Source organism: Eupeodes corollae, chromosome 1, assembly GCF_945859685.1.
Source record: "Eupeodes corollae chromosome 1, idEupCoro1.1, whole genome shotgun sequence".
NCBI classification, from domain to species: Eukaryota; Metazoa; Arthropoda; class Insecta; order Diptera; family Syrphidae; genus Eupeodes; species Eupeodes corollae.
The window spans coordinates 2,317,360-2,342,300 of NC_079147.1; the positions used below are offsets into that span (position 1 = coordinate 2,317,360).

Sequence of the window (24,941 nt, forward strand, 5' to 3'; positions counted from 1 at the left end):
ATCAAAAATGATTTCCCAACCATTCGGATTTGGCTTAAAACTGTAGGTCCCTTGCTTCCATGACAACTCGAACACATAGATGGTTGAAGTTGCAAGTCACTAGGCCCAAGTTCTTAACGAAATATTGAGCATCCTAATTTGTTTACTTCCATAGACTCGATTGAAACAAAAACTTATTTAAAAATTTACTCGTAGGTTCTTACTTTTTTCAGATCAAAAATTCAGCACAAAAATTCGTTTTCAACTCGAAATTTGAGCACCAAATTTTCTTTAAGTACGAGTATTACATATCCATACTCCACATTGTTTTCCTATTAAATACCCAGACATATGTATTAACTATACAAAACTAATAAACTAAAAAAAATAAGCTAGAACAATACAATGGATTTTAAAGATCTTTTGTAATTACTTAAACAGTTATTTTACACTTGTTCAAACACTCTCATTGAAAACTGATTTTAAGAATAATTTGTAGAAGACGTAATTTGGACGACATGCTTGCATCTTTTTCGCGTACTAATAGTTTGAAATCAATTAGCAACCAATTACTTTATAGTTTTCAACTCAATACCTGAAAATTCATCTGCTAACTTTGTATACCTGTTTTCCTATATTATTTTTCTATGTTTGATCACTATTTATTTATAATCACGTCTGTCTGCCTATAACACTAACAAGTCAAGAAAGTAACACTTCTTTAGATTGCTTCCACCAACCCACAAAGTAAATCGTGTAATTACTTCAAAATCCTGTAATTAAAAAATAACCTAGAAATGTCTAGGAATCTGTGTATCCTATGACATTTTGTGTCCTTGGATTAACTTACTGACAATGTCTGCAATCGAAAAATGAAGTGTTATTATAGAATTAGAATGTATAGAATAGAAAGTTTATGTCATGCAACTTTTTAGCTGATATTCGGGAATAACAATTTTAGTTTGTTTAAAGACATGATAATTTTTCAAAATTTGAAACAATTTGGTAAATTGCTAAAAATGTTTTGAACATCAAATTTATTTCTTAACCTTTTAAACGATAAAAATGTTTATACCATTTTACTAAGCTAAAAAGAAAGTTCTCATTTTAAAACGGTTTAAAACTTCTGATTAAAATTAAAATACAAATCACGTAATTGCTATCAAATTATATCTTTTACTGATTAGGTACTACCATTTCCCATAAAAATAACTTTCCAATTTTATTTGAAAGAGTTAATTTGTTGGCGTGTTTTATTTTTAATTAAAAAAATATTTTCGGAAGATTAAGATTTCGAACAAATCAAAAACACGGAGGTACGGATGTGTGCAATGTTTAAAATAATCAGCAAATTAATTCGAAGAGCTGGATGATGGAGAATTTTACTCTTGGCAACCAGGAACAATTTGGGCTTCCAATTTTATACTGAAATTACAAGTACTGGTAACAATAAATTGTAAGCTTTCAGCTCTAATAAAAAGGGTAATTTGATGCTAGGGCTCTTAAGTAAAATTGTTAACAATAGATTTTAATTTATAAATACATACATAAATATATAAATTGCAAGCTATAATGATGATGAGGATGAAATTTTTGCAGAAGTTCGGTTTAATTTAGTATTTACTTTTGTAGGTACAATAGAAAAAATATCCGATCAATTTGTGTGCGAATTAGCTATTTACACCTGGATATGAAATAATATAAGGATAATAAAATATAATGAGTCACAATCATTCATCACTTTTCCTTTTATCTGCAACTACGAGTCTATACATTTAGATTTGTGTATTATAATCCCAATATGGATATACGCTTCAGGACAATAATTTATCCAGATTATGATACCCGATGCACTTACCAAAGAAAGGGTCAATATCGACACCGACGACGACAGTCCACAAGCAGATGCTGAAGATTTATTCAGATGGAATTCCATAAAAATAAAATAAGGACGAAAATCTGAATTTTCTAACAAGAGAATCGCAAAAATAATAACAAAAACGAAACTTCATTTGAAAAGTGAAGGTAAATAAAAATACAAATAACTATCCCTTTTATAAAACACCTTTGCTATGGAAATGCATATGTTTCAAAAAGAATCCCTCTCCTGAATCCACATCCTTTTTTTTTAAATATTGATATTTTTCTTTTCTATTTTATTAACAACCCTCTCACTATTCAGTATTGGAGGACGGCATTTTCAACACCACATTGATGATAATGAATTCAGAGAACATTGCTAAGTCTCTTGTGGACAAAAGAAAATAGAATGTCAAGTTGCTGGGATAGGACACACAGCTGATCAAATCCATTGTTGAAATTCATTTGAGTCCGAGATGATGTCCAAATTCGGTATCTTTATTGGCAATTTTGAAATTAAACCACAGTCTATGGAACTTCGGCATAAGAAAAAATATGTACAGATCACTAATGGAAATGTATATAAAGGATTTTCCGGAAGATATGTAGATAGGAATGAAAATATTAGAAGAATTCTACCCACGTTGTTACGTTGATTACGTTGATTATTTTCAGGGCACGTTTTGACAAATTCTGATATTTGTGAATTTTGAAATAGGTGTACTTACAATATTTCGATCCACATATTAAATTATATTATTTAAATTATTTTGTAATAAAAGTTATTTCTAGGAATAGCTGTATGTCAAGTTTCAGCTAAAGCCTTTCGTTAACGTTAGGCAAAAAGGACTTAAACAGTAACATAATTATTAAAACAAATATGAATTTGTCTGTCTAATTACTTACTTACTTACTTAAGGTGGCCCTACAGTCCGAGGCGGACCTGGGCCTCAACCAACATGCGTCTCCAGCCAGCTCGGTCCCTAGCTAGCTGTCTCCAGTTTCGCACGCCATGTTGGTTGAGGTCCTCTCCCACCTGGGTGCGCTACCTGAGTCGCGGTCTTCCTCTACTGCGCCGTCCCTCGGGATTGGATTCGAAGATCTTCTGGGCTGGAGCGTTGATGTCCATCCGTTCTACATGACCTAGCCATCTTAGCCGTTGGACTTTAATTCTGCTAACTAGGTCAGTGTCGCTGTACAGCCCGTACAGTTCGTCGTTATATCTTCTCCTCTCTGTCTCGTCTGTCTAATTGCTAAGTACAATATTAATTTGACATTAAGAGTTGTTCTTGATAAGAGAAAAAAATGCTATTATCAAATCAAAAACATATATGTAATGTAATTTTTTTGACGTAAGACATTTTTAACTAACACCAAAGAAATAAGGCGGATTTTATATCCACTATATTCTTTGAAAAAAAAAATTTCAATGAATTTAACTACCGGTTTAGTTTCTATTTATTGACTTTGGTAAATCTTTTGACTCCGTTGAACATGAAATGATATACAGGCCTATTCTGCTATTCATCGGGACAATTTTACTTGAATTTTCACTAATCATTATTCTGCTATTCATTCGAAGTGAATCTGTGTATGTCGGTAACGTCAGTAAAGCATTCATTCTACACAATTCAGATCCGCATATTTCATTTGATGTCTGGTTTGTTAATTTTTGTAAGTGAAAAATAATTTATTGATAAATTTAGAATATTTTTTATAAATAAAAGAATATTAACATTTTTAGGGGAAGGAAGACACTTTTTAACATTTCTCCGAAGCTCTCTGTTTGACGACTCTCTTATTCCTCTGCTTACAATTGGAATAAAAAGTCCAATATTCTTCTAGGTGAATTGATTAAACTTAATTTTTGTATGAATCAAAACAATTTATCCAACATTCCCAAGATTTTTACACGAAACGCTGTTTTTTTGAATGTTTGGTTTGGGATAATGTACTTCACCCGATGGATAGCAGAATGCAAAGGCAGTGTGCAAAGGATTCGAATGGGTGAATCGAATATACGATCCACGTGAATAGCAGAATAGGGCTGATAGTCCTCCCTGAAAAATCAAAACTTAAACCCAAATATAGGACAGAAGATTAAAAACATAAAAATAAATAACACAGCACAAATAAAAACAGATACCCCTTTTATCACATCTATTTAGTTTAGTCCTGGAAAACATTTTCCAAAAAAAAAACTAACTGGAAGACAACAAATTTAATAAAGGTATGTATGTGGACAAGTTTGCGGACGATATAGTTCTTATTTGTACAAAAGCTACACACATTCAAGTCATGTTGAAGTAACTAACTAGCCTGTGTAATAATTATGGACTTAAAATAAGCAAATCGAAAACTAAAGTCATGAAAAATGACTGAATATGCCGTGAAATAAGGCAAAATTTCAAGAAGCAAAAATCCTAATTAATGATCTTGACTGCAAGGACATTTGACCAGCTAAGGATATGTCGGACAAAAATGAAGAGAAACATTTTGAACAAACGATCAAGTGAAAGGGTACGAGATGAAGATATTCCCAATAGAAACGGAATTATTGACGTCGTAAATAGAACAAGAAGGCTAAAATGCAGCTGGGCTACTCATGTATCTAGACTTCAGGACCAAAGATAGACAAAAATGACAACTAAATGGAGACCAGAAAATAATAGACCATTACGACGACCCAATAAAAGATGGAATGAAAATTTATCAGGAATAAGTACAAATTGGTGCACCGAAGCCAAAAATAGAGACACATGGATGGCCCTGGGGGAGGCCTGCGCCAATAACCAACATTACTAGCTTTTAAAATTTTATCTTTAAATCATATACATAGTAAATACATTTTAAATATCTGAGGAGGAGAACTGAGAGACCTCTATTTTTTTTATTTTTTCTTAAGGATTACAAAAATTCGTATATCAAACTGACGAATGTTGGAAAGGCATGCAAGGAAACCAATAAAACGAGTTCGGAAGTGCGATACAATTCTATTTATTCTTATTTGTCTCGACTTTTAAAAACAACTGCCTAGGAACAATAACCCAGCGGTGGCGTTAAGGTGTCCTTTTGCTGTAGTCACTTATAAAGGCATTTGCCTCTCCTTTTTGGTTGCAATTTAACTTTTTCTTACTTTTCATTCATAGGCAATTTCCTGAAGCCTCCGAATAATCATAAATAAGTACCCATTTAAATTGTTTGACAATGTAGGGTGTCTTCATCTTTGCATTTTGTTTTTCAAAGAACTCATTTTTAAACCAACAATAAAAAGGATACGTAAGTAAGAATGACACAGAGGCCGCCTAGTTATGCAATAGTTCGAATTGTTTGACTCAGTTTGCATCGGAGAAGCACCTTGAATTAAGTCAATCGGTACGTGCGTTGTCTTGAAATTTGTAAATCAGGAGTTCTACCTCTATACCTGTTATCCATAGCTCTTAAAGAATCTATAAGGAAACAATAACTCAGCAGCAGCGGTGATAAGGTTGCTATATCCTTGTGTATAGAGAACACACATTTCCGCCTCGGTTGCATGCCAAATTATTGTGTGGCAAAACTTCAGATAATAGCCATTCCATTTGGATTCTAATTTATATTGCAGTTGCGGCGATATAGTCATTCTTGTTTTTGTGGAAGGAACGTGATGCAGGGTGCACTATGGCATTTTAGTTTTTCAATAAGTTAAATTTGTGACTTAAACATTAAACCGGGGAAACAAAAGAACAAAAGTTGACTTCAAATAAATATATGTTCGTACATATACTTTCATAGGGAGGGATTGAGAGAGAGGAAGAGTTTGGTGCATTTACACTTCGTCGTCGTCCACCCAGGGGTTTGGTTTTAGTTCAATATGTATGCATTGGTTCGCCCTTAATGAATTTGAACAGATGCGACCGGGAGATGTTTTTATAAGCAGGGGGTTGTGAATTGGAATTGGAATTCGGAATAGAATCTCTTTTTTTGTATAGGAAAACACAATAGGTACCTTACCTACCAAACGAAATACCTAATAACGTCAGCACAAAAACTAAAATTAAAGCTGATTGCGCACGCGTGCCCGGTTCAGTGACACGGGGATAAAATATTTCAATGTACATTTTGTTTTATGTTTGTAGCAGTATCAGAGCGGTGCGGCGCGGCGGCTTGGCGTGCCTTATTAAAATTTTAACATTAAGAGAATAATGCGATGTGTGAAGTTGGGTAAAAGATGTTTGATAATTGTAAGCTGCAGCCTATAACATAAAACTTCCGGTGCAGAGATGTATATTAACCAATTTAACTAAATAATTTTTCAATTGAAAGGTTTTCTACAAGTCCATTAAAATAATATTGGGATTCTTTCCTGTATGCGTATAAACACTTCTAGTGGAAAGTTCTGGCTATAAACGGCCGAGCCAAAAGGCTTACGGAGATTAGTGCCAACTTAGCACAACAAAATTCACTGTTCCAAAAGTAAGTAAGTATTGAACAGTTCTTATTAATTAGTTATGAACATTTTTGTTGTTTGGTTCTATATTTTTATTTTGTAATGAGATTTCGAGTTAAGGTTAGCAAAGCAATCCTTAGAAAACGGGTTTAAATGTCTTGTTCTTATACTAAGTATAGGTATAACAAAAATATTAATACAGATGGTATGGAAGATATTTTTTTAATCTTTAACATTGTACCAATATCGTTTTGAAGTAGTCTATTATTTGAGAGTTATAAGCTGAAGTGCAAAAAACAACGGTTTTCTTGATTTTTACTTCTCCAATTAAGTTTGAATGACAAAGAGGCCTAGTTAGCTTGATTTATACTTCTTCTATTTTAAGCTTTTAGGCATACCTGTCAAACTTGTCCGCAGTTTAGAAATATATCTACCTAGGCATCCCTATATATGCAGACAACGACACCAGCGTTGAAATCAAAGGCAGAATAACTCTTGCAAATCGCTCCTTCTTTGAACTTCGGAACCTTTGGAGTAGAAAAGTCCTCTCTCGAGCATTTAAAGTGACTTTCTGTCAAAAATCTTGAGAATGAAATCCAGCAAGGATCTCCTCTCTCAGTTGTTCTTTTCATAATAGCCTTTGACGATCTGAGCGAAATTATTAAAATGCAGATGATCTAACGCTGCGAAAATCTCACAACTACTGCTTCTACATTTTCAAACATTCTTGCAGATATCTCAACCTGGTGTTCTTGTTTGGTTCAAGAATTTTATTCGACAAAAAGTAAAATATTACACATCTATAGAAAAACTAGTTGTTCAAAAAATATCATTTTATGTTAAAATTTCAATTCTATAGTAAATTTAAATAAACTCTGTTTACTTGGTATAACATTTGATTGTAAATTTAATTGGAGCACTGTTTGTATTTAAAAAAAATGCTTGGCTACCAGACTTATCATTATAAAGTATTTATTATGTAAAAACAATTTAGTTTACATTAACTCCCTAATAAGTATCATCAGATCAACCATACTTGCCAAAATCGATTAAAGAATGAGCATTTATGGAAAATGTCAAAGTCTACACTGAATGTAATAAAACCCCATAATGTTATTCGGCTGAGCCTTAAAACAATTAGAACTAATTGCCCGTTAAAAAATGTTCACTGAAGCTGGTCTTCCCTCCATAGAGCAAATAGTTCAATTCCGTACATCTCTTTCCATTCAAAGATTAATTACATCCGATAGTTGTCTTGTGTCGATTGATGCTAGGCAATGCTTAAGCCGTAAAAGAATTCTTAAGACCCCGTCAACACTTTACAATATAATACAATTTTTTAAACAAATGAATATCCCAATTTTGAAAAATGTCATTCGACATGCCGCCAAATAACCCTAAACCCTGCAAAAAGACTGTCTAGATATACAACTCACCTGCTTACCAAAATTGACAACCTCAAAAGAGCAGTATAAACAGAAAAATTATGGATATAAAAAAGCAACACAATTTTATTTTCATCTTCACTGATGGATCTAAAAATTAACTCGGCACGGCATTTGCACCACGGACGGTACTATAATCTCAAAAGGACTACTTCGACGTTCTGCTTCCGTTTTCTCAGCTAGAGCAAGGCTGTTCTAAAAGCAATTGAAATTTCATTATCGAATAAAAACAATTATATGCTCTGACAATCTCTCTATAAAGGAAGTAGTGCGTAATGTTGACAATAGAACCCTCTTACCGGAGATTATTCACAACAAACTAATTAGCAGCAAGAACAAAATTAAGCTTATGTGGATTCCAGGACACGTTGGAATAAAGGCAACGAATCAGCAAAACAAGCTGCTAAATCTGCAACAAGTGAACAACTATATAAGTTTTACATATAGCTGAAAAGAAATTAATTAATATTGGAACGAGAAACTTCATAACGATTGGATGCAATATTCATTATTCTCAAAATAATCCAAACGCCCAAGGGATCATTTTTTCTACTCAATGTTCATGGAAAAAGATAAAAATATATCTTCGGCGTCGATTGGGCCAGACTTATACTACCCAAGGTCATCTCATGCAAACCGTCATCTCTGCAACACAAAGGACATAATTACCATTTAACACCTCGTCTATGATTGTTCCAAGACTAAAGAAGCAGCCAAAACAGTACTTCCCGACTCACCCTTAACTTAGCTACTTAAAAACTCATCAGAAGAGAAGATATGTTTTTTATTGAGGCCCAGGTTAGTTAGTTATTTAGAAAATATTAATAATGTATATTAAATAAAATATCAGCTTTCATTTGGTAAAAATCTCATAAGTCTTGACTGGGCCCACACTTGTATGGAAAGTGGGCCTACTCCTTTCAAGATTGTTGTGGAATATTGTATATGTGTTTTTGTTTTACTATTTAATAACTTTATGTAAACTTTCCTTTCTATAGCAATGTCAGGACTCAGAATTTTTTTTCAGTTTATAGAGAAGTACATTTTCAACACTAAATAGTAAGTGATATACTTATTTAAATTCGACATCTTTGTTTATTTCAATCCGCAAAAAGACTGTAACAAATATTCTTTACTTAAAGTATCCAAGCATCTGAAATTGTATAAGAATAGTTAAATAAGACGCTGTAGCTGAAAATCCACGCAAAAGAAGCTCATTATTAAGTTGAAATAACCCATACACGTTGAGGTTTAAGTCTTGAAATCTTAACTGATTCAAAAAATAATCGACCTAATAGAAAAAAGTAAACATATTTATAAATTGGTATATTGTTTATATTTCAAAGAAAAACTCACACTTTTGTCCCATCGAGGTTCTATATCGGAAACAATAAGATCAAAATTGAGATTATTTGGAAGTTTGGAAGTCTTTATGGTTTTATTTAACAGCAGAATATATAATACAATCTGTACAGCTTGAAAAGCACTTATCATCAAAATACTCCACTTGACAACGCCCAGATCCATGTAATTAAGAAATGTGTGATGAATATTCCCGATTAAAATCAAAAAATCAGAACAAAACATTAGAAATATATAAAACTGCATCAACTGATGGAACTCGTTCATAAGCTTGAAAAGATCCGAATATATTTCTGCGTAATTCTCAAGCTCTTCTGAAAACTCACAAAGCATTTGCATCTGACGAAATTTTGTCAGTGAACGGCTGTCCAAGGTATCAACGCGTTTTGCAAGCACTTTTAACTGATCTCCAATCTGCTGATATATACCCGTTGTCACCACATAGCCCACACATATCAAGTCCACCACTATGAGGGTGCCAAACCAAATATAAAACCTTAAAGCGTAATGGACGAACTCCCAAACGTCAAATTTTGTTTCAGTATCGGTTAATCTTAAAAATTCCGCAACTACTAATGAAATATTAGAACAAACCCGCACAAGAATTACAAAACTGCACAGTCGTCCATTGATTCCGAAACTCTTTTTATTTTCGAAAACCCGGTAAGCAATATCTATTGCTCGATTAATAATATCCACAAACTTCTTTTGTTCGATGGTTTGAAAAACAAAACATACAAGGCTTGAGGCTATGGCAGATATAGATTGCAGCTTTGACATAACATGAATAGACGCTTGGTTTATGGTTAAGATGTGTTGGCCTTTGTCTCCAGGAAGGTAATATAAAAGAAAAGCAACTACGCAGAAAAGGCGGCATAATATGGAAAACATTTGGGCTTTTACCGAACTTCTAGGACGTCCATTTTTGGAAACTGCGAAAAATATCAGTCCGAAAACCTTAGCGTAGTAGTAGAAAAACTTGAAAAATAAATTCCAAGAGCAACTACGTTTATTAAACTTAGTTGACATTGAACCTGATTAAATACTAAACATGTCTATGTTTTCGACAAATGAAACTTCGAGAGTGTATATCGTTAAGTGAAAATGTTAATTAAATGAGCAGGTGGTGTAATTATACAAGGTGGAATTACACAAATTGGAAATAATCAATCAACTCAATGTCAATTTTTATGTACAAGATATATCAAAGTGGATAATTGAAAAATGACGATGATATTCCGTTAACTGGTGGGGCTATATAAAGGAGTGTAATTGCTTCTTGATTGTATTGTTTCGGTAAGTGATTCATCATACATAACTAAGTAACGACTTTTTCCATGATATGGTTTGGTATCAGTGTTGAAATTAAGTAGAAGTTATTCGAAGTCTTTTAGTCTTAACTGTTAAAAGTTTTTCAAAGATTTTTAATTCTAGTCTTTTTACAAATGTTAAAAATTAGATAAGATTCGACTTAAACTGCTACTTCTTAATATTTATTTATGCATGTCAATTGTCAGGTTTCTTATCAAACCACTTATCCACAAAATAAAATTGTTTAAACGTCATCACACAACTAATCATTTTTTTAATTGCGTAGCTCCGCTTTATGACAAAATAAAGATTCAAACTAAAGTTTAAGGTTTTCCATTAAAACTTCTTTTTGTGACAGTTAGGAACAATTTTATAGGAAATTGATTTCCCCTAACCACTAAGAGCTAAGAATGATATTTTTTAAGATATCAATCGTTAAAGTTTGCACAGCATTGAATTTTCTAATCCATTTTTTTTAAATATCGTAACTTCAACAGTAATCGGCACTTTTGTAGAGCATTTAATTCTTAAACAAACGCTTTATTGGGCAAGTAGCGAAAGCTTCATTAAAAATTGGGACAAGTCCTTTGATTTTAAGGTGTACGTGCAGAAACTAGTTCCAAGTGTTTCAGATCTGTATTTTGATAGAATGATTATTTCAAAAACTTTAATCGGCGTTGGGTCTTTTTTTTTATGAAGCATTGTTTATAAAAATAACGATACAACAATGACTGACATGAGACCTAGCGGCGGTTTTCGAGAGAAGCAAATGTCTCATTGAGAGAACGATCTCCTATCATTTTTAGAGTACGTTATTGGGGCTCCAGCCCAAATATGAGAGTTATACTCGAGTTAAGGACGAATAAAAGCTTTGTAAATTATGGCCAGATCAGAAGGAGTAAAAAACTTCTTGCATCGTGGGAGAAAACCTAAACACTTAGCAGCATTTTTGGCGATGTCAAATTAAAAATATCAAAACGCCCAAAACAGTTCTATTAACATTTTGTTGTTGTACGGCTTCGGCAATATTACCGAACCTTTACAAAATGTTTGGTTTTATGAAATTCCAAATCGAAAAAACGGTCGGTTTTATTGGCCAATAAAATAATGCGAAAATATTAAAAATGTCTATTTCCAAAAAATGGCTCCATCGCTCCAAATTTTTGTCAGAAGAAAATGCCTCCAAGCCCAAATCAATTTTAAAATATCATAAAACCCATATTGATAATTGAAATATTGCCCAAAAGATGTCAAAATTTGCGCATTCTGACAAAATTTGTGTTTATTTTGGGCTTTATGATATTTAGAGTTTAAAATGTGATCGCCCAAAAAATCGCAACTTCAAGAAAGCGTAGCAAATATATTGGCCTTATTTCAAAAAGCGAGTAGTACCCATGGCATGATGGTTAGTGCTATGGACTGTGAATTGACAATTTCGTGATAAAACTCGTTCGAGGTCACATTGCAAGAGCTATTTCTGCGACCAACAATTTAATTTTCGGGGTGTTCTATCCGAACGAGGAATATTTTGAAAGTGCACGCTTGAGCGGCTTCATTCCCCCAGAAGCATTCCTCTTTTTAGATAGATGCGGTCTGATACAGGATGGCTGTTCCGTTAATGACGAACCGTGGATAGGCGACTCCCGTACAATCGGGACGTCATGGCACAAGGCGGAGCAGAGCTCCTTCGGTTCAGTATAGCTGTGTCCGAACGGGACCGAACTGATAGGGTGAAGCAGGAGAACCAGTTTTGGTGGCTTCAATCGGCACTTGATAGTGGGTGTCGGGATGGGGTTTTAAGCCTTGGCCGGCTTACATACTTGTTTAATAGTATTAGGGTTTAGTTTTAAGTAGAATAGGCATGGTGGCACGAAAAAAAAAATACAAAAAAATAAAAAAATAAAAAAAAATTAAAAAAGACAACAAGATATGAAAAACAAAAATGTTAGATAGTTAGATTTGCTGCTGTGGTTGTTCCAGTTTTAAGTAGTTTATAGGTAGAATAGGTAGTTTAAGTTAGTTTTAAGTTTTATTTAAGGACCTAATTTTAAATAGTTTGTAAGTAAAACTAAAAAAGGATATTGCTATTAGTTTTTTATTTCAAATTTTCTAATAAATACAAAAATAAATAAAATTTAAATGAAGTAAAATAGATCTAAGGGCCGAAAGGCATTAGTTTTAAGTGTTATAGTATAACTTAGAGTGTCCCGTATGGGACCATTAAGTTAGTTGTAAGTTATGGATAATTAGGCTAGTTTTATGAATTTTTGTCTAGCTTTAAGATAGGTTTAAGAATGAATTAATAAAAATGAATTATAAAAAAGAAAAAAAAAAGTGCTATGGACTGTCATGCGAGAGGTCTTGGGTTCAATCCCTTCCTATGCCACCTAAAGTTTTTTTCACGGGTACTGCCTCTCTCGATTAATTGACAAATTCTCCAAGAGTAATTCTTGTCATAAAAAGTGCTTTCTCAAATTTGCCGTTCGGATTCGGCTTAAAACTGTATGTTCCTTCCATCTCCGACAACAGTGCTCGCACTAAGGAATGGTTGAAAGTTGTCAGTCACTAGGCCCTAGTTCTCAAACGGACTGTTGCCACACCCAATTTATTTATTTATTATATTTCAGAAAGCGAAACTAAGCCAATTTTCAAAGTGAAAAAAAGCGAAATGGTTTGCTCGCTGACAATGCTAGCCATTAACATTATGGCCTATAAACAGTTAAATATGTATGAGGGGCATGCGACCCCTGGAGACCCCGCTACTTGCGCTATAGGATTTGGGGTCGGTGCTAGGTTGTGTGTATGCAAAGCTTTTAAATGCAAAGAAACTATGCATGTAACGTTATGACATTTTTAAATTTGGGCGTATGTTGGTTTCAGTGATATAAAATTTTATTTGGGGTTTGTGAACGTTTTCGTAGAGATATTAATGACGTTGCTCTTTTTGGGCCTTATGCCATTTTATGATTTATGTTGTCGTTCGATGATTAGACACACGAAACGATAGGAATCATAATAGTCATAATGCCCAAAAAATATGTCACAAAGCTCAACCCCTATGCCATAAAATCAAAATTCAAAATTAAAAATAATTTTGGGGCAAAATCACAACTACCAATTTGGGCATTCTTTTATTTCAATTTTTATTCGGCGTAACGACATTCATGTGGGGATTTTTGATGATTTGTATTTAACTTTTTTGGCTTTGTGGTCAATTTTGGGCTTTATGACAGTATTTGGGCTAAAAGACCCAACGCCCTCCAAACACATTCAAGAAAATAAAAGTGGGAAGATATTTTTGTTGGTATCCTAAGCCGATGTTCAATATTGTCTGCTAAAAAATAGGGACATCTTATGTAGAACACATATTTGTTGAGAGACAGAAAACGAAAAAAATTATATACAATATTCTGAAATTTCCATACATGCAACCCCAAAATTACCCGGAATCTTATAGAATGCCTAAGCTTGGAGGTTGCAGGGAAATCCTCCTCATGAAGTCTCTACTCTACTAATAGTGTTATCAAAGTTGATTAAACGATTTCTAAAATCATACATAGTGTAGCAGGATTTTTCTACTTAGAATATTATATCAAAGAACTACATCGATAAACACTTTTTCCCAGGTTCTGAACACGCTGCATTATTCACATTGAAAGATCAAAATGTAGACAGTTGCATTGAATGCGAATTTCAAGAAATGCTCGTGATATGTATGTATGTTTCTATAAACCCTTCATAAAACGACAACCATATTACCCAAAACACAAAATCCCAAATGACATCGTGTTCAAACACAAATCAATAAAATTGTATGTTTGTATCCATACATTAATTTTTAATTGCTATAAACAATATAGTAATTTTGTATGGATACTTCTTACTATTTTTATCACATATGTCAAAAAGATATTCTGTTTTTTTTTTTCGTTTCTTCCAAAAACAAAACACCTTATGTTAGCTCTCCATGCTATGCCTAATCATTTGATAGTAACGCTTTGAGAATCTAACATTTCAATTATCGAAAACAACTGGGCACATAAAATGACTGCTAAAGCATTCATTTATCACATTTTTGTTTTTGATCCCTCAGATCTAAAAAACAATAAAACAATGAAAAATGAATTATATATGTACAATTGTACACCGTACACGTACCATGCAACCCACCATTATCATCTTGCCTAATATGCATGACGAGCTGATGGATAATGACAGTGAATATTGTGCTTATTTGCGATATTAATGTTGCATTGATGACGGACGTCAAACCCCGTTTTATAGTGAGGGGACGACTCTCCTCGACTATTCTCGGATCAATTACAAAATATGCGTGCATATCCTCTGTCACCGAAACCTCCGTGTTTTCTTATTTGTATACTGAACCTATATAGGGCCGCATTGCTTTGTAAACTCAGGGGGTCATTCTGTTCTGATGGAAGAATGTGAGTGAAAGGTAAGAACATCGCATCGAAGATATCCTGCTAATAGTAATAAACGCTTTTTCGAAACATAAAATTTGTTCACCCTAAACCCGGTGTTGCGTATCGGTTTTGCCATATTGCCATATTGCACCGCATCGTCTTGATAAAATGTTCATATATAAATCGAATTCCTATCCGTATGTTGTCCATGGCCATGAATATAGCGAAACAATACATTAACGCTGCGAGCTCTTATGTTTAAGAGGAACTCTTGAATACCTGCATGAATTGCACAAACCGGGAGAAATAAACTTCTAGAGATGCTGGTATGAGGAATGTACGTTCTATTCGAAGAAGTAGATATTCATAGTTCATCTGCTGATGAATTTAGGTTTATGAAAATTTACCTGCTTACCATCAATTGGGACACAAATGTCAAAAATATTCAATTCCAGAAGAATAAATGTAATTAGACAATAATAGGGAGTAATTTCTTTTTGTTATTTTACAAACTATTTTATTATAGGGTATTAATTGCCCTGTCTGCCCTTAATGGTGCTGAAGTCTGAACTGCAATTTTTGTGTTGAAAGTAGAAATGCTGCTCTCGGTTAAAAATCGAATTCAATTATTTGCTCTTTTTGGAATGACAAGTGAGGTATTAAGTCAGTGACGGTTTTCACATTTTTGAGGCGTCTCATTTGTACGTCTTCTAATTTGTGGCTTCTTACTTCTTTCTTCCCCTTTTGATATTTAAAAAGAAGTAGAAAAACGTGATAAAATTATGAAAGGTCAAAATGGGGCACCTTAGAAATATGCAAAGTAAACATAGCCTAGAGGAATATTGGCGATCTTATTTCATATGCGCTTTAAAATAGCAGTGGTTTTTTGAGAATTCGATAATTTTTCGGTTTGATTGAAAAACGTTTAAGAAAAAGAAGTTATTTACTTATCATCGAACTATTATTTTGAATTTATTCATTGAACTCAAAATGTTTATCATGAAAAGGTACACGAACTTTCATGTAAAAATGTTCTACTAAAATTCAAAGTTGGTGACCGTAACTTATAGAACAAATTAGTCCCGCCCTAAAGCAGACCATACTCGAAGTTTCGAAAATATCGCTGCCGCTCAGAAATACTAAGTAAATAATCTAAATCATTTAATCCCAGGGCTTTTCAAGAATTGGGCATCGCTCATACCACATTAAAGATCTTGCGAATGTTTTTAAGCCATACTCATCAAACGCGGTTAAAAATAACTTACAGTTCGTTGATAAGATAGATGAAAGTAAAATACCAATTGTAAGACTTAAAGAAATAAAAAGTATGTGTCTACATCAACTACCAAATAAAAAATTACCAGGTTACGATCTATTACTGCTCAATATATAATAAATGCACGCCTTAAGCACCGGTATGTCAAGCACCATTGGAAAATTGCTGAAGTAATTGTCATACCAAAGCAAGGTAAACCACCTACAGAAGTGACGGCTTACAGACCAATATCGCTTATACCAATAATAGCAAAAGTTTTTGAAAAACTGCTTCTGAAAAGACTTAGCAAAATCATAGAAGAAAGAAGGTTAATCCCAAAGCCAAACTATCAGTTTGGCTTTAGAGGCATGAAAGGACAAATAGACATGGTTAAAGAAGTTGTTAAAAAATACGCTGTATCGCACAACCAGAGACTGCAAAGTCATACTAATTCTGAAATGGAGTCCGTCTTGAATATAAGAAACCATGTTCGGAGTTTAAGAAGAACCAAGCGTATGGTCTAAATAAAAATATGGGAAAGTATTAAAAGTTTAAACTTCCCCCAAAGTGACTGTACAAAGTTAAGAAAGAAAAATCGGAAGTCGATCCTTATAGATTGGTCCTGATGAAGAGGTGGTTTTAGTGGTTAAGAGTCCCACACTACTGGGGTCGAATACTGCCAAGTGTCTTTTGAACATTTCCTCCTGTCAAAAAAAAAAATATACAGGCGATGGCGTTTATAGTAGAATTATTACCAGAGATGTGCCGTTTTCGATTCGATGGGTGTAGACAAGCATTTACGTCACATTGGTATAGAAAACGTATTTAACAAAATATCCGATTTGTGCCCTTTTCGAAATTGCATATTCAGTTAAAACCCATACAAGGTGACTCAAGAATTGAAGCTTCGCACGGATGTTCGCAGCTATCTGGAGAAGATGCGCTTACATGAGGCATTTTAATCACGAAGCTAATTTTTTGACTGAATAGGTTCTTCAATAAACAAAATGTGTCTGATCAGCTCATCAAAAAACGCCGGCGGCGTTATTAAGCTACATTTTTTCGTCGACTAGAACGAATTGTCAGGTTAATGTGAATGGCGGCGTGTGGTCAACAAAGTCAGCGAACCGACCGCAGTGGCCATGTAAACGAAGTCGCGTTCCATTTGGAAATGGTTTGATTGAATTTCAAGTCGATAGTAAATGTCCTGGATGGTTTACGTTTACTTTAAAAAAAAATTGTCAAGTCCTTATCATAAAACGCTTCATATTAAAAAACTGAGATTAAGAACCAACATTTTTATGTAAGAATCTTTTAAATCATTAATATACACATAAGAAAATTATGTGCACGACTGGGTCGCACGAATCTGCTCTAGAATCCAAAGAATCTGTTTACAATGAAAAACTAAATTTTAAATGTACCTATAAAATGATCAAAAATCCTTGATTTATTAAACTTCCAAAAACGTTGGAGATTTTTGTACTAATTTACCTATTTTTTTATATAGTGTGCGCGCACTCAAGGGGATATGAATAATAAGAGGGATAGCATTTAAAAGGTTTTGAATTCCTGCACATTGTAATGAGTTGGAAGTATTGAGTCTGGTTTTCACATTTGTGTAGTGCGACTAAAAAAAGAATCTTTGTACTTTACTGTACGTCCGAAATTGGGCTCAAGGGTAAACTGATGGGCATTCCTAAAAGAACGGGTATTACGATTAAATTGTTTGAGTGGAGGAATGCGACCGGCTATTTCACATTGTTTATGAAAATAGCGATAAAATAATGACATACATGAAACCTTACGGCGGTACTCAACAGATACAAAAGTTTCAGTTAAACAACGGTCTGTCCAAGAGATTTAGGTGTGTTATTGGAGCGCCTGCCTAGATATGGGCCGGTTAGTTTAAAAATATTCTAAGGATGCAGTTACTTACAGCTTGTTAATATGCGTTATACATTTGATTTTCGTAAAAAAATAATGAACTATTTTTGAGATATCGAATGTGAGGACATCCCGATTGGTAGATTGACATCGTAATGTTATGTTAGATAAAAATCTCGAGTTCGAAATTTTTTACGAATGCAAAACTTGCCATATAGTTTCTACATGTCACAAGTAAAAATGGGTGTTCTAGTAAGATGACCACATACACAGCTAGTCAAAAAAATAGGTTTGATAGTTAATTTTTGTATCAATTAATTTTTTATTCTTTTGTTATGTTAAATATTAATTTTAAAGCTCTTATATTAATTAAATAAAAAACACTTTAAGGCTTTGAAATACATTACAATTATAGATAATATAGCCCCAAAACTACAGATGGAGGTTTTTCACTTAGACAAATAAAATAGGTGCGTCTTCCTAAATTAGTAACTTTCGGCATGTTTGCTGGGGTATAGATTACCATTCTCTTTGAACCGCTCCCCACAATTGTGGGAAATATTGACCCCATTTATGAAATATTGAACCCCTAACTAACGCTGAAGCTCATTTCACTAGTTCTCAATAGAATTGAGATCAGGTGATTGACTTGGCCATGGGACAACGGATACTTTTTTCTCTCGAAACCAATCTTTCACAAGACCTGCCGTATGTTTCGGATTATTGTCTTGGCGAAAGGAACGTTAACATGACATCTTCCAAAATATCACTATATCTGTATTTTGTTAAGATGTTATTTAAACAGAATGAAATACGTACACCGTACCAGGGAAAACAGGCCCACACCAGTATATTCCCTCCTGCGTGTTTAATAGTTTTCGGTGTATAGCGGGAGTTGTAGTTCCTACCTTTTGGTCGCCTTAAATTGAGCCCAGAATCCGATAAAAACAAATTTACTTTTGTTTCATTACACCACAAGATATTTCGCCATTTTTGTACGCCCTCTGGTTCGTTCCAATTAGCATGGTTTAAGGCAAATAATTTTCTGGACCTTATATTGCCAGCCCAAAGGAATGCAACTTTCCCGGCAATTCTTCCTGGGATATTCGAGTTCTGAAGCCCTCTTCTTCTTTGACGAAGTAAAAGAATTAGATTTAGCTAGAAATAGTATGAGGCGGTCAGTGGTAGTTTATGTTTTTCGGCCGGCCTCTATTTTCGCGTATTCCTTTGGGCTTGATAGCATTTGATATTAAATTTTGATGTCTGCCTAGGACCTCCGAAATAAATTTGTAGTTCTGGCCCTTATCTCTAAGTCGACAAACTAATTTGCTTTCCTCTGGTGACCCATATTTAAATAGTAATGAACGAAAACCTATTATTTGAAGCTAATAAAATGATTTTAAACAACCCACCTCAAGAGTTTATACCCTAAAATAAATAATATTATAAGAAGCTTGGATTTTATTTGGAGCAAACCTTATGGCCAACTTCTAAGACACACAGAATCTTATTCCAACACAAATAACTTATCTGCTTAGCATTACATAACTTAAATGCAAAAAGTTTATCATCCTTATAGAGAAAATAACTGTTCTTTCTTTAAAAAAATGTTGGCTGCATTGCTTGCATTCAAAACAACCGCTAATCAGTAACAAGTCAAGAGTGGATATGAAAAATGTTCACACACCTATTTTTTTGACCAGCTGTGTAAGTCGGTATGTCAGAATTGTGAAAAGACAAATAGGTTAATATTATGGACAAGCAAACTGACATTTGGAAGAACCTTAAAAAATATTCATGGTGCTAATTCAGCCAGTAAGAATCAACTTTGGAAAGCAGTTAAAAATGCATGTTATGGAATATACAAGCAGGGCGTTTATAGTAGTATGACATTACAGACTTTTTTGTTAAAACTATATATGAACTCCGAATTTATTTTAATTTTATGAGTTTCTTTTAATATTAGGTACTTATTATATCCTTTAATAAATAAATATTTTTCATCACGAAATAAAAACTCATTCTTTTGTGTGGAAAATCTTACAATTTTGGAATGTCAATTTTTATAACCAAAGTTTTCGAAATAAATTATGAAATTTAATAGCTCTTCTAAAATGCAGTATTTTTCTCATACTTTTATTTTCTAAAAATTAATGTAATTGAATCATAATGTAGTTTTTAAACATTAAATTGTAGAGTCGTTAAAAATTGGGGCATTAATTGTGTATATCCGTTCACAGACCAATTTAGTTTATCCTTCTCTGGGATAGTAATTTTAAAGGAATAATTTCTTTTTACGAAAGCCTCTCCAATAATTTCTAAACAATAAACATTTTTCAATATGATTCCCATTGAATATAATAACATGCTTCAATTTATTCAAATTTGAAACCCACTTGTCCTTAATCCTTCGCGGTCTATTTTGAATATTAATTTATGAGTGTGGCGATACCGTCATATTTTAAACCATGTATACAAATTAGTCTTCAGCAAGACCACTTAAAATTACAAAAAGATGTACTATGGAAAGAGAGACCAAAGAAATAAAGGATTTAAATATTCCCCACTTCTATTATGAGTCGCCCATAAAACTGACATCTGCTCTTTGCCACCATTTCATGTGAAAGTCCCGAGATTTTTTTTTAATAATTGCAGTTTTGAATGCCCAATAAATCATTGAAGGTTTTAAATGGACACAAGAAGAAGAAATTAAAAGAAAAATGCTTTCGAGAACGCACTACGCTACGAGTATGCACATAAAATGAAAATCCTTGGGTGTGATTATTTTATAAGGCGCGAACATAAATCTCACATCGAACCACTTTGTTTGGCATATAAATCTTAAACATCATCACCCCTTAATGAATGGTCAGCGATTATAATTTATGCGACTGACCCGAGTGTCCGAGGATAATGGTTCCCTTAGGATTTACCGCGGATTTTTAAAGAAATTTGAGCTCTACACGTATCACATCGTGAAACTAAATTCTGAGCAGCTGCTTTGTCCTTTTTGGTGTTTGAAAATAAATCAACTTTTGCATTTTTTTAAAGGATTAGTTTCAGTTATTTGTCTTAAGCTGATGGACAGTTGTAGTTGAGGAAAAATGAAAAACTCAAACAAGATACGATAACGAAATTATAAAGGAAAAAATTGGGATTACTTTTCATCCTGTGATACACTTTAAATACATTGAAGCCAACATTCATTTCACGGAAAATGACGTTTGAGGTTTGAAGACCACCGACTTGGATTTTCTATAAGTCGGAAAGAAACATCCTTTTATCTCATAAAGTTATGTCATGTATAAAATTGTCTTTTTCATGTATGGACATAGTACATACATACATATATATGCATGTACTAAATATTTCACAAATCAAGAATAAGAGCTATTTTTTCACGGTAGGCTAAAGTTTTAACAAAACTTTAGTCATGGATTAAGGCTGCAATTTTGGATCAATGGTGCAACACTTCGATTTAACAGGTATAAGGCTTAAGCAAATAAAACACACAATTTTAAACGATTAAGTAAAATATTAAAGCTCTTTTAGTAAGTTTTAAAGGTAAAACGTTTTGAAATGTAAAAATTTCCTGCAATAAGGTTAAAATCACAAATCCGTTTGGTACATTTTTGTATGTTTGCTCTATTTTTTGTATTTGTTTAACAACAATGAATACATTGTAAGGGTGATCCAGACTTTCTATACCAGGGGGGGGCCCGGGGTTTGTGGTAGCACCACAAACATAAAAATGAGTTTTTTTTAAAAACACCGCCTAAAAAATATTGTTTTATTTTCTCTAAATTACATAATGTATGTCGCAGCCTCAGCAAGATATGGTCCAACAATTTTATTTGGACGACTCCCTATATACAAATATGGACATTAAAATAGAAACACCAAACAGAGTTTTATAAAAATTCAATTTCTTATTCACTTAAAAATATATTTTTTTTTAAGTTTTGTCTTCATTTTCTTATTTTTTTTTCTTTCAAACTAAAATTACCAATTATTTGTAGTAAAATTATAACATAAAATAATTGCAAAAAAAAGGAACAAATTTCGGGGACATTTAAATTGATACATACAAAGATGTAAACAAATTTAATTAAATGCAAAGCTATTCTGGATCTAAAAATTATTTTAATATTTAGTAGCCTGGCCCTTAGCTTTAATTACAATATGACATCTGTTGGGTATTGACTATTGAGTCAAATAATCAGTGGCATCTGTCAATTGAAATATTGTACCACTCCTGTTGAACCATCCTCCACAGTGCGGTTTAATTTGTTGTTAAATGTTTCCTAACCGCACATTTTAAATCTCCGCCAAAATGTTCTACGGGACTTAGTCAGGCAATTAGGATGGCCACTTCAATACGCTGATTTTTTGGTCCTTAAAATACTTTTGACTTGGATGTGTGCTTAGGGTAGTTGTCTTGCTGAAGAACACATTCGAGAGGCTGGTTCTCGTCCGCATAAGGCAGCATCGTATCCTTCATGAAATTCACCTATACATTCTTGACCGTGTTATGGATGTATTTGGGATTCAGTTCTTTCAAATTAAGCCTTCTAACGGTTTGTCTGCCATCACTTCCGAACAAATGTATGTTTTTTTCGTCCATCAACAAAGCATTCCTGCACTTTTTCCCTCCTTCTGGCCCATTCCAATCAAAATAATCGTGTGCGAATTTAAACCGCGTTGTTATATTTTGTTTTCCTTAGTAAGGGCACCATTCTAGCGATCCTTCTGAGCATGTTAGGTTCAAGAAGTCTTCTACGAACAGTTCTGGAAGTTATTGGAAGCTATAGTTTGTTTTTTTATTTCCCTTGAAAGATCTTTTTTTGAGGCAAATTATCTTTCAGTCTTCTCTCGTGGTTTTTTGCTTGGTTTTCCTCTCTGTTTTTTGGTTCTCAGCTGTCAAATTGCTTTTGCAATCAACTTGAGAGATCTGCTAATTATAGTGGCTATTACCCTCAAAGATTTTCCATCACTTCGTAGAACTAAAATGACAACTTTCTCTTCTAGGGAACATTGCTTACATTGCTTATTTATTAAAATAATCTGAATTTACTTCCTAAAGTAAACTTATTGTTTTATAAAAATTAAAAAAAAATATTTAAAAAATATTAGATACTAGTTAAATATAAAGGTTTGTGTTCCAATGTGTTTCTATTTTAACACCAAAACACAGTCTAAACTAATTAACGGTTCATCTCCAAACGATCAATAATAAAAAAAAAAAAATAATAACATAAGAAAGTCAAACTTTTTTTTGATAACGGTTAAAACTACTTTTAATTCATGTTTTTGTTTTAATTTGGTTTTACTCTTAGCAACTGTCTATGTGTCTATTTTAATGTCCATGGTTGTATATGATAGTATTCCAACATGATTCAAAATACATGAGTGTCATATTTAAGAGCTAAATTTAAATAGTTTAGAGCATTTTTGGTGCATTTCACGCAAAAATGTTCGAAAATGTGTTGAAATGAAGCTTTTCTCCAAAAGCACTATATTCTGTTCTTGTCAGCATTTCTATAAATGCAAAGAACGATATAAAAATATGAATGCAGAAACCCAGACAATGAGAATGTTCGCCAGAAAATTTGATTGTTTTAGCAGGAAAAGAAAATAGAACAAGTAAGGAAGAAATTGCTGTTTTTTTACGTATTTCTAACGGGCTTAATTTTTGGGAATCTAACATTACTATCGTTGTCAGTCTGCTTACTCTCAGATTAAAGCGGATGCTAGAAGACACATTCTAAACGAATTACTGTTTTGTAGGAACCTTTTGAAAATATTTTGGTCTTAAAGGAGTCAACAAATCTTACAAATTGTAGAAAGATAAATGTTTGGTTCTTAAAATTAAGGAAATAGGTGCATTGAAGTACATAGTTTCTCTAAATATAAATCAAAAACGAATTAAGGTAAACAAATAAGTTGGGAAAAAACTTTAGTGTTCCACTCACAAACTACATGTTGCAAAATCTCTTTTCACTTCAGTTCTCGAAAGATTCAAAGCATTTATATGAAATTGATAGATATGAAACAATTAGCCACTAGTTTAACGAAAGTGACACTTTTGCTGTGTTTGGGACATTTATATTTTTGAAATTCGTGTTTAAATCTCAGTTCCAGAGAATTAAAAGCAAAAAGTAGATTTCCTTAATTTTTAAAACATTTTTGTATTTTATTTAAAAAAAAATTCTAAGAAAGTGTAATGTGTGTCAAAATAAAATATGAAGGAATTGAAGAGGAATTTCAGGAATTTAAAGGCGATTTAGTATCAAATTGGCTATCTTTTAATCAAGGTTACTTCTTAATAACCACAACATTACCCGTGTTTTGTTGGAAAATCTATCAATAGTATGGTAGGATTTTACACGAATAACAAAAACAATGTTCGCAGTATGGATACTACCCATAAAAGTTAAAGTAGAATCTTACTACGGGTGGGTTTTTGAAATTTATACGAGTCTCGAATGGATCTTATGTGATTTCGTTCTCAAATGTTGGCACGATTAATATTGCATTTGTATCTCGATGGCTGTGTTCGTTGAGTAGTTGTACATTTGGAATCGTGTATTTTCCATTGGAGAACAAATCAATCTGTTACTGTTGATATTATTTAGATCTGTTAATGAAAATAGACTAACTGGGCTTATTTTACAAGAGAAAACCATATAAAAGATAATTAAGTTTTGCTATGTTTCCACCAAAGGTTTGTCTCAGCTTAGATTTAATAAATCTTTTCGGTGTTTCCACCACACAAGAAGATTTAAAAATGATTAAGTTTGACAGCACTTTCTAAAATGCAAATTGTATTTCAATATTTCTTATGAAGTGCAAGTGAGATAGTTTGATTCGTGATAAACAATGAAGAACTGAATAGTTCAGCACAATATTAGAATATGCTACCTACTCCATGTGCAATTTTTTTTAAATTTGATTAAAACAAAACGATATTTTGTTTACACAAACATGCA

The 24,941-nt window shown here is 33.0% G+C and overlaps 1 protein-coding gene and 1 long non-coding RNA gene across 2 annotated transcripts in view; one reads left to right on the forward strand and one right to left on the reverse strand.

The window, feature by feature from the left end:
* The window catches only part of LOC129938966 (uncharacterized), a 37,294-nt gene that overhangs the window by 6,660 nt on the left and 5,693 nt on the right, over positions 1–24,941 (forward strand). The gene's annotated exons all lie outside the window — the stretch shown is intronic.
* LOC129938964 (gustatory receptor for bitter taste 93a-like) lies at positions 8,803–10,128 on the reverse strand. Its single transcript, XM_056046808.1, has 2 exons — positions 9,070–10,128; positions 8,803–9,004 (listed from the first exon to the last, which is right to left on the reverse strand). Exons 1-2 carry the CDS (start codon positions 10,102–10,104, stop codon positions 8,846–8,848), a joined length of 1,194 nt encoding a protein of 397 aa, XP_055902783.1. The 5' UTR covers positions 10,105–10,128; the 3' UTR covers positions 8,803–8,845.